The following is a 14652-nucleotide window of genomic DNA, read 5'->3' as shown; positions in this document are numbered from 1 at the left end:
CCCGGTTGGAGGGGATATACCCACAACCTCCCTAACCAGTCTGACCCTGAGGGTACCTTGATACAAATTTCTAATTTTATTTTAGATAGTCTCATAATTTTAACCTGTTTTATTTTGGTTAAACCAAGCGCCTACAAAAAGGCGCCTAAAAAAAAAATTAAAAAAAATTGTTACGAAGCAAAAACTAAAAGTGTTGTTTAAAAATGTAAAAATCATGACCCAACTCTCCCCTATTATTTATTTTCAGTAAGTACATTAAAGTTTTATAATTATAACATACGTTTGATTAAAATATTTTAATTTTGGGCAAACGCCAGAGCTACTAAGAATTTTTCTCAACTTTTTAAAAAATATTTTAAATACGTTATTTTTAATATTTGTTTGATACTTGTTAGGGTTTTAGTTATTTTAGTTTTAATTTTTTTTAAGTGACCTTAATTTAATTAAGTTACTTTAATAACTTTACAAGTATTTAACTTGATTAATATATCCCCCCAAAACACAGACATTTTGAATTTAGGTTAACGCAGCAGTTACTTAAGACTTTGTAAACATGGTGTTACACAATATTTTACCCATATATAATTTTTATATAGCCACAACAAAATTGTCCAAATATTTAATACTAATATCAACATTTTTTGGTAGAAAAAGCCTCTATTTTATATTTTGGCATTGGGACACCTCAAGATCATTTCAAAAGTTAAAAAATTTTACACGATGATTTTATGATACCATTGACAACATGTTTTCACTATTAAAAATTTAAAATAAAAAACTTTAAATAGACTAATCCACCCTAATATATACTCTGCAGACCAAAAGTTTCCGGACACTTGGATTTTGTTTAATTTTTTAATTAAAACTCCCATAATTATTTCAAAAAAATTCAAATATCATATTTATTTTATAAAAGATACATATAGTTACTATTTAAGAAAAAAAAGAGACAAAAAATGAAATAAAAACACTATTATTATTAAACTGTCTTTTCGTCAAAAAATAACCCACGAGTTTTTATCACTTTTTTTGCGATCCGTTGCATCCTATTTATTAATTTATTTATTATTTCGGGTGTAATTGATAACCAGGATTTTTCAAATATTTACCACAGGTGCTCTTTGGATGTTGGGTATTTTTGTCTGACCTTTCTGTCCAATTCTTCCCACAGCAACTCTATTGGGTTCAAATCTGGTGATTGGGCCGGCCAGGCCATGTTTTTGAGGACACCATTATCCTCTTGTTCTTTTATATAGTTCTTACATAATTTAGAGGTGTGTGAGGGTCATTGTCCTGCACAAAAACAAAACCACGACCAATAGTTCTTAAGACAGAAGGTAAAGCATTGTTTTTTAGAATTGTTTTATATTGTTCTTTTTTCATAATACCCTCAATTTTAACTAGGTCACCTACACCAGCTGAAGAAAAACATCCCCGTACCATAACTGACCCACCACCATGCTTGATTGTCAGCACTAAATACTTTGAAATCATTTTTTGTTTTGTTGTTCTTCTATTCTACGTCTTTGCCCAAACAGCTTTGGACTCGTCGGTCCATAGTACTTTCCCCCAGTCTTCTTCTGTCCAATTTTGGTGGTCTATAGCCCATTGTAACCTTTTCTTTTTATTTCCAATCCGTAGCAACGGTTTTCTGACCGCTATACAGCTAGAAAGTCCTGCTTGTCTAAGACGTCGTTTCGTAGTGGTTAATGAAATAGATTTTAAATGAAAACATTTGGCCTGCAGTGTATATCCCCATAAATTCTGTACATAAAATAAAATTTTTTTTAGAGTAGTTTCTCATACAAAAAATGAGTAAATAGTGAAAGAAATAGAAAGAAAAACATTTTAACATTTTTTTTCCAAATAAAGTAGGTTTACATCTAAAATTATACATATATAGAAACTATTTAACAAAAAAATCTGTAAATCATTTTAAAATTGTCACTTTTACTATTTTTTTTTTCTTTTTCTTTTCAATAAAACATTTCTTTTAAAATTTTTTTACCGACAATATATATTAAAATCTTTTTCAAAAGGTTTCTGTAAAAAAAACTAAGAAAATAAATTTCATTTTGTTCAAAAAAATATATGAAACAGAAAGAAAATAAAGTAAACTATTCTTTAAAAAATAGTTATACCTGCATTATGCAAAAATCTATAGATTCGAAAAAATCTTATCAAATTTTTATATAATCTGTATAAAAAGTTAGTTTTTAAATAAAACTGATATTGCAACCTAAGATTTTACATTTTATAGTAATAAAAGAGAGTATTTACTCAACGTTTCCAACACAAAGCGTCAAATAAAAATACATCGATAACACAACAGATTAAGTTGAAGTTTAATTTCCATCGTCTTTTCCCAACACTATAACTACTCGAGATGGTATGTAAACCTAAATTTTTTTTGAGAATGTTAACTTTTTTTGCTTTAGATTTTGTCCTAATTAACAACAGGTAAACGAATACAAAACGAACATTTTATGTAAGTTCTAAACAAAATATGTAAAATAAAAACAAAAAAATTTTATTTAAAATAAAATAAGGGTAATTCCACGCCAAGTGGTCCAGAGGCCCCCCCCGCGACTTTAATCAAAATCTTAGATTTTGATATAATTTTGTCAGTATGTTGTTAAATGTATTATGAAGATTGCCAAATTTTCAGATCATGTTTATTGTTTTGAGTTTTTATATGATATTTTGTAAGGCATACCCTAACTTCGATTTGATTATGTTGCTAAAATTGGGCTCTTATATTTTCGTGATGAAATGCTAAAACATCTCAAAAACATAGTTTCTGAATAAAATGAGTGCGCATATTACTTGCACTGAGTATTTTACTCAGTACAAATTTTATATCGTATCTACATTTTTTTTCATATCTCTAAAGTTAAAATAATTTTTTGATATTGTTATTTTGTCCCAAATGTTCTAAATATCAACATGGTGAAATGGAGCAAAAATTAGCTCTTTTATAAATGTTAATGATAAATTATTCTTAAATGAAAATGGCGCAAAAAGTAAAAAACCTTAAAATAAAGTGCTTATTTCACACTTAAAGAAACACCAAAAGTATTTTGGAGATATTTGTTCTATAAATTAAAAAATCAGGTCAATTTTTACATCTTTTTAACAATTTTCTGCTAAACTCCGAGATCAAGGAACGCAAGTGTCCATACTGCAACGCCAGTTAAATGACTGAACCCATGAGGATACATAAAATGAAAACATCTTCTTGCGAAAGTTACCAATTTACCAATGTGCTTCATTAATACATACAAAAAAATCTCTAGGACTTAGATGAGAGTAAAACTAATTTAGTTAAGTTAATGTAATTTTCATTAATGTTTGCAACAAATGATGTATTTTCATTTGAAATACAACTGACACTAACTTGATTTTTATTTACAAGTATAAATTTGTGATTGTTACGGGTACCTGCAACTGTGCTTCCAGAACAAGATTTTACACTGCCCACTTCATCAGTACAAACGGAAAAAATAAAAGTAATACCTACCACTTTTTGCTCGCAAAAATCACATAATTTAGGGGAGTTAAAAATTGATTTGCTATTAAATATTGGCAGGTGCTGTTAAACGTCAACATTTATATTGAAATACCTCATTCAGTTTGTAATAATAATAAAAAAAGGATACAAGATTGCTGGGCTGTTTTTCTATGTAAAATCCTTGAACAGCATCTACAGAGTTCAGCATCTACAGCTACCACAGAGTTCGGAAAATCTGACTACTACCCGGCCTCAGAACCATAAAACTGAGTTTTAGAGTTGTACCCTCATTAGGAGATAATAGAATGAGTTTCCTAGTCATAAAAACAAAGACAAACAAAAACCATGCATTTAGTCAAATAGATCTAACATTCAACATCCTAACCTGGAAACAATGTATTATGAATACATCAACAAATAGAATCTGTTTACCTCCTAAGTCTTTGCCAAGGAGGCTTTCTACAAGACAATGGCCGGATGCATTTAACGTTTCTACTAAAAAAGCATATCATACAAGGTAGAAGGACATAAAGCAGGTTGTAATGAGTTACATGTTACCAGTAGCAGGATAAGCGGACCTGACAATTATACATGACAAATTACATCTGTGAGTGATTGTGTAGTTATCCTTATTATTTTATATTATGAATGAAACAATTGAAACAATTGTATCAATTTAACTTTAACTTTGTTGTTACCTTCTCTCTGATTTCACTACATATTTTTGTTCTTGACATTCAGAACATATTTTATATTATGAATGAAACAAATTACAAATTGAAATACAATTGAAACAATTGTATCAATAAAACTTTAACTTTGTTGTTACCTTCTCTCTGATTTCACTACATATTTTTGTTCAGAACAAGAATTAAAATTTGAGTTTTTTCACGTAGATTACTAAGTGTTGATATTTTCCCTTCAATTCTAATAACAAATTCAAAAAGTAAATACAATTTCCACACTGCACAATGGCACTGCTTAGTGGTAGGACTTTATTTGTTAATAAAACACTGACAAAATCTATTTTTTTAGCAACAATTGTTTGCACTTTCCAAATTTTTTTTTACATAACCAGTAAGGACTCACTTATTAACATATTTCATTCTTAAAAGTGAAAATCCAATTTTAGAAAGGCTAGTATTTAGAATGTCACTTGAACATGTTATATCATCTATGACATCATTATTGTAAACATTTTAAGTTGATTCATATGCAGAGTTTGCAGTTGAATAAGTTTTGCGGCAGCTTGGACACAGCTTTTAACCTAGACAAATAGCCTTTTTTTTCAATTTTGACAGTCTGCAGTCTCTAGATCAATTATTAGCTATTATAAAAGGGTTTGAACAGTAGCGCTGTAAATGCATGTATTTAACCAACAACAATGATTTGTGGTGGAAACAAGTTGAATTAATTTCTTTAATAAAATTATAAGTTTGTATGACAATCAAACTCTGTTTCTCATTTGATAGTTCTGAACAAAAGTAAATTAAATTTTTTTTACGTGAATAAGTTATTAAGTGACATCAAATTTTCTGATACAACAAGCACTTAAACTTAGTTCAACAGATATGTCAAGATATAAACAAATAATTCTTGTTCTCGTTTCTATACTTGTGTATAAATAAAAATATAGATAAAACTTTTGAATTTAGTTTAGAGAGACTTGTCCATATAATAAAAATTTACTAAAATTAGCTCTACACAGAAATAGTTATCTTACTGACCACAATATTGTTTGCAAAATATCATGTGGAACATTTATTAATTTTTGGAAAACCTTTTCACACATCCTAAGCTTATTAAGACCCCAGACCCATTTATTAATTTTTACTTGTTAACAACAAAAAATTAATATCTCAAAACTAAAAAAAATATATTATTTTTATTAGATCTTGACTAAAATTAACCCCCTCCCAAGGGAGGGGGGTTATTTTTATAATACTCTATATAAATACTCTTGAGTCCTTAATACAAGATTAAGGACTCAAAAGAATTTAAATCCCAAATACAAACCTTTTATTTAAATTTTAAACAAATCAGTTAAAATAAAATAATAAAAAGCAAACATAGTTAGACAAAGTTTCAAAGTTAAGTTGGTAAACTCGGCTTATATTTTTCTATCAAATTTATGCTAAAATTTTGAGCATTTTTTGATTTGTTGAACCCTGTTTTAAAACTTTTTCTTGATCTGACGCTGGCCTAAAACTGTTTTAGGTTTAAAAATTAAATTTAATATATGCTATAACAATATACATATATATATAAATACATACATACAAATTGTAAGTTGTATGAGTCAGGAATACATGAAAAGTGTGGAGAAAAAAACTAGATGATCAAAAGTTTTTAGGGCATGCAGAGACATACAGTTAAAGGATGCAACTTTGCTAAATGATGAGTCGAGCTAGAACGAGTTTTGGTTGATGGAACTAGAAATGATAGCTTCTTTGAGCAGCGACCATAGTAAAGAGAAAGAGATACAACTTTTCAATAATGGAAGTGAGGCTCAAGCTTTGCAGATAAAGCAGACCCAACTACGTGTACAATGCGTTTTTGTACCTTTTCAAGAAGAGAAAGAGATTGTTCAAAAATATGACAAAAGTTATCCATATAGGGACAAATAAGAGGTTTGTAAAGAAAGATAATGAAATCAGGAAGAAGATAATGGTGAGCACAATAAAGAGGAGCAATCTTAGCAGATGCAAACTTTGCAATCAATTGTATATATGGTTTCCATGAGAGGTCAGTAGTGAACTATAATCCAAGAAGACGTAAAGAAGACTCAGTGAGAGGATTGCCATTCCTCAATATAGGAATGTTAACAGTATTGCAATAGTTGTTTGCAGTAAATAACTGTGCTTTGTTAAAATTCACAAGCCACTGAAAGCCCCAAGCTGTTAGAGAAGTGAGATCAGATTCAAAATCAGCTGCTCTAAGCAATTGAAAAGAGAAGACTTTTTGTCAAGACAAGAGTATAAAATTGAGTTGTCAGCAAATAGAACTACTTTAGATGTAAGATTGTCAGGAAGTTCATCAATGTAGATAAGAAACAGTACAGGACCAAGGATAGAACCTTGAGAGTTACTGGAAACAGAGTTACAAGGATAGAAAAAGAAGTTACTGGAAATGAAGAAGAATGTTGGCCTTCAAGAATAACTTTTATAAATCGGTTCGAAAGAAATGATTTGATCTCTTTGATAAATATTTCCCATATACACTACATAAAGCAAGCTTATAAAGAAGACCAGTATGCCAAACTTTATTAAAAGCTTTAGATATGTCAAGAGCAAAAGCCCTTGCCTCACCACCTCCTTTTATGCAGGATAGAATATTTCAGTCATAACAGTTAGCAAGTCAGCCATAGAGCAAGAAAATCAAAAACCATATTGATTGTCAGAGATTAAGTTATTAGACTCAAGATGTTTGAAATTAGTTGATCAAAGATTTAAGGCATTGATAATAGTAGAGAGAAGACTTATAAGATGATAGTTTGAAGGGTCAGAGGAGTTTTTAAAAATTGGAACAACAGATGCCATTTTCCAGCAGCCAAGAAAACAAGTCAGGCGCTTATCAAATAATTTATAGAGAATTAAATAAAGTCCTTTTGTAAAAATAGCCACAGAAGAGGTTAATTAAGAAATGGCTTTAGCAACGAGCTGGAGTGATTTGGATGTCAATGATTTGGACAATGAGTTAACCTGTTTAACTGGAATGACAGGAAGAGTATTGTCATTAGATTCATTATTGGACACTTCAAATTTCTTGAACCCACTGCCAAAGAACGGAGAGAGAGGATCAGTTTAATTGCTGTAGAGCTTAAAGATATAGGTCTTAAGAGCAAAATATTAAACTTCCCGCATGTATCTGATCAAGCCATTTGTGCAAAACTAGCAAAATCTCTGAAAGACTACGAGCTCTGCAGAAAAAAACAAAAACTTTGATTCATTGAATGAACTGTTTGACATGACCAAGATGAAAGGCGAATGGTTGTGCAAAGAGGATGAGAACCTCTACAAATTGCAAATTGAGAGCAAAGGTCATGTTGGTTATTCGACTGGCAAACCTGCTAGTGCCAATACCATCCACCCATCCAAGTGAAAGAGGGCAATGGAAGCAACTGTGTCCACACTTACCAGCTTAGTGCTACCTGATTGTTCCAAAAGTAGCACAGACTCATCAGAAAACAGTACAGACAGTCCTTGGGAGGATGACAATGCAGCATCAATGAGTAAAAGGAAGCATAACCCAACAGGCATTGCAAGACATCTTGTTACATGCTCAAACCTGTCGTCCCATGTAGCAACAGTGGTGTGTTGCCAGCTTTCTGGTGAGAGCATTGAAATCCTAACCCCATGTCACGAGAGCTGCTCAGGTGAAGAAACACTTGGTGAGCAATCTTTATCTGGAGAAGTGGAGAATACACTTTGACGGCAAACACATTGAGGGCTTTGAATATCAGGCTGTGGTCCTCAAGAATGAATCTAAAGAAATTAAGTTGACTGCGCTAAAACTGAAAGATGGGAAAGCTCAAACAATTGCAGACGGACTAGAGGAGTTAGATGTGTTAGAGGAGTTCAACCTGTGGGGATCAGCTGTGATGATTGTTGCCGACACAACAAACATGAATACCGGCAAGAAGACAGGTGTTGTTGTTCAGTTGCACCAAATGTTTGAAGAGAAAGGTCACCCCAAACCCAAGTTCATCAGTTGCCAGCACCATGTCCTAGACCGCGTTATTTGCGTTGTCATGAAAGATGAGCTCCATGGGTCGACTTAATCACCAAACATCGAGTATTTCTTTGTGCAGGATTTGATGAGCAATTATGCTAAATTGAAAGCAGCCTTCAGCAATGGTAAAACTGAGATTAAGGAAACAGGCGGCTGGAGAGATGACATGAAGTTTCTCTACCACCTCACTGGTGTCTTCCGTCACTTAACTGAGAGGAATCAGATCTCCTTTGTGAATTTCAAACAGATCCCAAACATCAGCAATGCATGCTGGAACTCCCATACCATTCTAACCCTTCTTGTGTTTATTCTGATGCCAGAAGTCCGGATAAGGTTGCATAAATCTGTTCATTCATTTCTTATTCATGGGCTGACCATTGGTTCAGCAATCAATTATTCTGCATTGAAGATTTTGATGAACTATCTGAATGACTACCCAAAGGCTCTCAATTGCATGAAAAATCTCTGGAAAACAGATGACTCTCCAATCAACATTGCCTGAAGCAACCAGTGCTGCGAGCGTGTCATCAAAGTTATGCAAGAACTGCATGACTCCTGCCGCAACAAGGACAACCTCCCACTGAGATTCATCTTCACTCTTTAATGACATTGTGAATATTTGACTTTCTTGTGCGTTTGATGATCCTATATAATGTTGTATGGATATGACTCTATAGCTTGTGTTCAATTTTGTATCTGCTTACAGTGACTTTAAAAATTTGGCCAAAAAGCTAATAAATAAAATTCTTAAAATCATTTTGGCAGTGAGGTTTTTTTATCAAATTGCCTTGAATGTAATATTTTATTTAATCTTAAATGAAAGCTCATCAAATTATGATACAGGGAAACGAGGTTGTATAAAAGTCATCACCCTAATGTGTGTGTGTGTATATATATATATATATATATATATATATATATATATATATATATATATATATATATATATATATATATATATATATATATACATATGTAAATATATATCATGCGGTATTGGTGTAGTAGTAAATCGATCGCTTCATAAGCGAGAGGTTCTGAGTTCGATCCCCACCACGTCCCTGGTAGTACCGCACTCAACTTGTTTCTCTGCGCAGCGGCCTTGTTCGTCAAGGTTCGTGTTTCGGAGTTATAGAGTTGAGAGAGGGTTATAACCACTATTAAGTAGCCTCCTCATCTGTAGTGGCTTTATCGGCCTTGAGGAGGTGAACAAAAAAAAAAAAAAAAAAAATGTACATTAGGGTTGAATTTTTTTTCTTCTTATGAAACATGAAAATTAAGTTGCATTTTGTTGTCTCTATTAATGATAGTTAAAAGAAATGGAATAAAAATTTGATTTAGTTTTGCCAACTTTAACTTGAATTTTACTATGTCAGGTCGAAATGATGCTGTTTTACAACATTATTATAATTGCAGGATAAAAGCATTAAGATTTAGATTTTTTGATGATACATGTTAATAATATTATATTAATAGTATACAGAACTTTGCAAAAGTTTAGAGCACCCTACGAAATATAAGACAAAAAGCTTTTATTGTTGTTTGTTGACTTCTGATTAACATGATCCTGCACTTCATTATAAAATATATAATTGTATATATTATGTTTAAATTACGTTGTTTGTTTTTTATTTTAGTTTAGTTAGTTAAAATTGAAAATAAAATTGGCTACTGCTAAAACATGAAGTGAAACTGAACATGGTATGCTTGAACAACCTAGACCATTCCAAGTAAATCCACTGCCAACTTCTGATGATGTTTTCAAAGCATATGGCTATTTATCAAAAAATAACAACAAAAGCGCAAGTGTTACTAAATGAGCAACAGTCATAGCTAATGAAATTAAAGCACTGTACATTAAAACAAGTATACCTACCATTGCAGTCAGCAGCTTAGTTATTTGCGAGACTATATAAGAGACTAATTAACAAAGCACATGAGCTTGGTAAATACTCTGATGGCAAGAAGTCCACTGCAACATTTAGATCAAGTTTACAGATGTTAGACCAACTATTCGATATTTGTCTGTGTAAGTGTTTTGATAACGGTGTTCGAGATAGCTCATCTTCTTCATGTTTACTGCCAAAAAAAATTCCAACATTTGAATAGAAGTTCTGGATAGGTCAAAAAGTGGCACGGAAGATGGTAATAGGAAAAGTAGACAAAGAAGAAACAATTAAGCTGCAGAAGAGAGAAAAAAGAGAGAAAAAAGAGGAAGTAAAACATGCAATTTACCGATTACAGATAAGAAATTGAAGTTTGATAAAAAATTTATCCAAATGAAACATATTGCAGTGATAATGAACAGTCAATGTCAGATGAAGAATTTTTGCCAATTGAGATGTCAGATCATAAAGTGATGTCAAGTTATGAAGTGATGTCAAGTGATAATGAGATGTCAAGTGATGAAAAGGATCAAGGTTTACAACACTAAACAGTATCCTGAGTTATGTAAGGCCATGGATAAGTGTAAAATCAGTAACAGGGATGCTTGCCTAATAGCAAATGCTGTACTAAAAGATTTAGATTTTATAACACCTGAGAATGCTATTGATCCAGCAAAACTTCGTCGTCAGAGAAATAGTAAAGGAAAAAGGAATTCAAAAAGCATGCTGCTGAAGCCCAAAAAGTACTTTGCATTGGATTTAATGGGAAGCAGGATATCATTTCTGTTAAAACAAGTGGTGCCCGACGAAACTTCAAAGAACATTATGTGATAGTGTAATTTCTGCAAAACAAATATGTCAATCATGTCACACCACAAAGTAGTAAAGCTGTCGATATTGCACAAGAGATATTATTGAGCATCAACAACATCAAATCATCAGACACTTTTGCAGCAGTTGTTTGCGATGGTCCAGTGAATAACACAGGTCAACACAATGGAGTAATCAGAAAATTAGAAGAAGGTCTTGGGAGAACATTGGAATGGTTGGTCTGCTTGTTGCATGCAAATGAACTACCTTTTAGAAAATATTTCTCCGTTGCGGATGGTGGACGTTCAACAGGTCCAGCTGCTTCAACAGGTAAAATTGACATTGCACTAGATTTTAATCCAAAAGATTTAGTTATTGTGAACTTTAAACATATACCTGGTAAAGTTGAAGATGTGGGTGTTGATGTTAAGAAAGATTTAAGCCCTGATCAGATATACCTTCTAAAAGCTTGCTTAGCTGTTCAGCAGGGATACACCGATTGTGATCAAATATTGTTCCTCCAGACTGCTATGCCAGTAAAACTAAACCATGCAAGGTGGCTAACAAAGGCTAATTGTATTTTACGTTTGTATATGTCTAAGGAAAATCGTTCAAAACCATTGCATAGAATTACAAGTTTCATCGTAAATGTTTATGCGCTATAGTAGTTCAACATAAAGTGTCATTCTTCCTGTCTTGATGAAGCAAGAAATTTTTTTCTGTTTCTATTGATGATCTTGAACATTTCCAGTTCCACGTTGATGTCTTGAATGGTATTCCATGCCATTCTCAAGCAGTTGAATGTACTATTAAAAACATCCCAGCAACAACTATGAAACTTTTTGGACACAAATCACGACATGGAATGATTTTGCAGTGTCACAAATCTTGAGCAGAATTACCGAAAATTGACTTTGAATCTGACTTCTTGAGCCATAACAAATAGCAAATAGCTGAAACAATTTGCTGTCATGTGTTGCCTACTTCACTCTGACTATTTCTACTTTAACAACTGCTTGCATTTTTAAATTTAGTGAAACAAGATGCCAAGTAATATAAAATAGCATTAAATCACATGTATTTACATTATACGATCATACAGTAATTTTAATTCCCAAAATTGCGGATCCAAGACAAGCTTCCATTTTATTTTGAAAGGAGATTTTTTCATAAGTAGACTGTAATGCAACATTTTAGTAAGTTTCACAGCCCCAACTTAACATTTACTTCATAATGACCAACCCTAATATATATATATATATATATATATATATATATATATATATATATATATATATATATATATATATATATATATATATATATATATATATATTAGGGTTGGTCATTATGGTGTAAATGTTAATTTGGCGCTGTGCAAAAACTCGCTACTCTCAGGTCATAAAATCTCATATTTCATCACAAAAATTAGACTCTTGTGACTTCTGGAGAATCTTTAACAGTATCAATAATAAGGGCAAATCGGTTATTCCACCTCTCTTGTATGGTTTAAACTTTGTCCCCTCAACTAAAGACAAAGCTGAATTGTTTGCTAAGAACTTTTCATTAATATCATTTCTTGATTCCACTAGTTGCATTCTACCTGATATAGCCGTCAAACAGGTTGATCTATTGCTTGACATTCGTATCACTCCAGCGTCTGTATCAAAAGTGATTTCCTGCTTAGACTCTTCTACAGCTTGTGGTCCAGACAAAATACCTTTTGTAGTCTTACAGAAGTGTTCTGTGGAGCTGTCATACATACTTTCAAAACTATTTAACAAGTGCTTATCAGAGTCTTGTTTTCCCACATGCTGGAAAGCGGCATCTATCCCTATCTTCAAAAATTCTGAAGAGCGATTTGATTCGACTAACTACCCTCCCATTAGTCTTCTTCCTATCATAAGCAAGGTTTTTGAATCTTTAATTAACAAACACTTAACCTCTCATCTTGAATCTAATAACTTACTTTCTGATCATCAATATGGATTTCGATCTTCTCGTTCTACAGCTGATTTGCTAACAGTAATAACCGATAGATTTTATTGTGCATTAGATAAAGGTGAAGAGGTTAAGGTTATCGCTCTTGACATTTCTATAGCTTTGAATAAAGTTTGGCATGCTGGTCTTTTCCATAAGCTTTCTTCTAACAGTGTATCTGGTAACATTTTTGAGATTATTGAGTCCTTCCTTTCCAATCATAGTATAAAAGTTGTCATTGATGGACAGGATTTTTCTTCATATTCTGTAACTTCAAGGGTTCCTCAAGGTTCAATCCTTGGCCCTATACTCTTTTTGATTTACATTAATGATCTTCCAGATATTCTCACATCTAAGGTGGCATTGATTGCTGATGATAAGAAACCAACACTCTCTGATTGCTTGGAGGGGGCATCTGAGCTTAAAAAGGATCTCGCTTCTGCTACAGCATGGGGCTCACAGTGGCTGGTGAACTTTAATTCAGATAAAACTCAAGTTTTTTCAGCCAATCGTTATCGCAATAATTTAGATCTTCATATATTTATGAATGGTAATGTACTCGATGAGTCATCTATCTTTCATCTTTCTTGGAAACCATATATCAAATCCATTGCAAAATTAGCATCTGCTAAGGTTGTAACTCTTTATTGTGCTCGACACTTTCTTACTCCGGATTCTATTCTTTATCTCTATAAATCTCAAATCCATCCTTGTATGGACTGTTGTATATATAAGCTTACATATACTGTTGCCATATCCGGGGTGGATCTTCTAACTATGCCCTTTCTCTTTTAGACAAGGTGCAAAAATGCATTGTAAACAGAGTTGGATCTGCTCTTGCAGCCAACCTCCAACCATTATCCTACCGTCGTAATGTTGCTTCTCTTTATATTTTCTACAAATACTATAATGGGCACTGCTCTAAAGAACTAGCGTCTCTTGTGCCATCTACTAAAATTCATTCTCGTGTTACTCATCATACAATTTAGTTTCATCCTTTTACTGTGACTGTTCCTAAGTGCTCCAAAAACTTTTATTCGTCTAGTTTTTTTCCTCGAATATCAGTTCTTTGGAATTCACTTCCTTCATCTAGCTTTCCTGATTCATATAAATTGCAATCTTTTAAGTTGTCTCTCAATCGTTATCTTGCGCCATTGACTTAACACATCTGATGTATTTATCTCAGCACATTTTAAAGGTGTTTCAAAACGATGTAATAAATAAGTAATGGCGCCATCTGTGGACTCATTGTTTTTAACAGTTATGTTTTTCACTACTACTTTCTGAACCCATTCTTCACAATATAAAATTTTTGGAACAAATTTAAATATTTGCTTGCTTTATTTAACTCTTTTTTTTCTTTTTTTTAATTTAACATAATGAAGTGACTTGTCATAATTATTCAGCTCAATACCTTAAAAAAAACATTTTTCCTCCTTATCAGTAATTTTCGAAATCAAATATTTTACATGTGGGAAATTTTCAAGTTCTTTTTATTTTATTAAACCCAAACGATGAAAAAACTCAAATAAAATTAAAATTTACTTTTATTTTGTTTTTATTTTATTGTAATGATTGATTTTTTTGCTCAAAAAACGCTAATACTTTAATCTTGAAGTAAAGATCATAATATAATTTAATTCTGATAAAAAATATATGATTTAATTTAAAACTAAAATGATAAAAATATATAATTTTATTCTAATTAAAAAAAAAAAAAAAATTAATTTAGAT

At 31.9% G+C, this 14652-nt stretch overlaps 1 protein-coding gene across 1 annotated transcript in view; it reads right to left on the bottom strand.

Annotated features, from left to right (window-relative positions):
• Nucleotides 1-1842: 1842 nt before the first annotated feature.
• LOC136071945 (1,4-alpha-glucan-branching enzyme-like) overlaps nt 1843-14652 on the bottom strand; it is a 68634-nt gene continuing 55824 nt past the window's right edge. The window contains exon 13 of the mRNA XM_065797853.1: nt 1843-2399. Coding sequence (XP_065653925.1) covers nt 2346-2399 — 54 coding nt within the window. The 3' untranslated portion in view covers nt 1843-2345. The remainder of the gene's footprint in view (nt 2400-14652) is intronic.

This window comes from Hydra vulgaris, chromosome 05 (assembly GCF_038396675.1).
Source record: "Hydra vulgaris chromosome 05, alternate assembly HydraT2T_AEP".
Taxonomy (NCBI): domain Eukaryota; kingdom Metazoa; phylum Cnidaria; class Hydrozoa; order Anthoathecata; family Hydridae; genus Hydra; species Hydra vulgaris.
The sequence above is the reverse complement of the archived record's forward strand: the minus strand, read 5'-3'. Positions and strand labels throughout refer to the sequence as shown.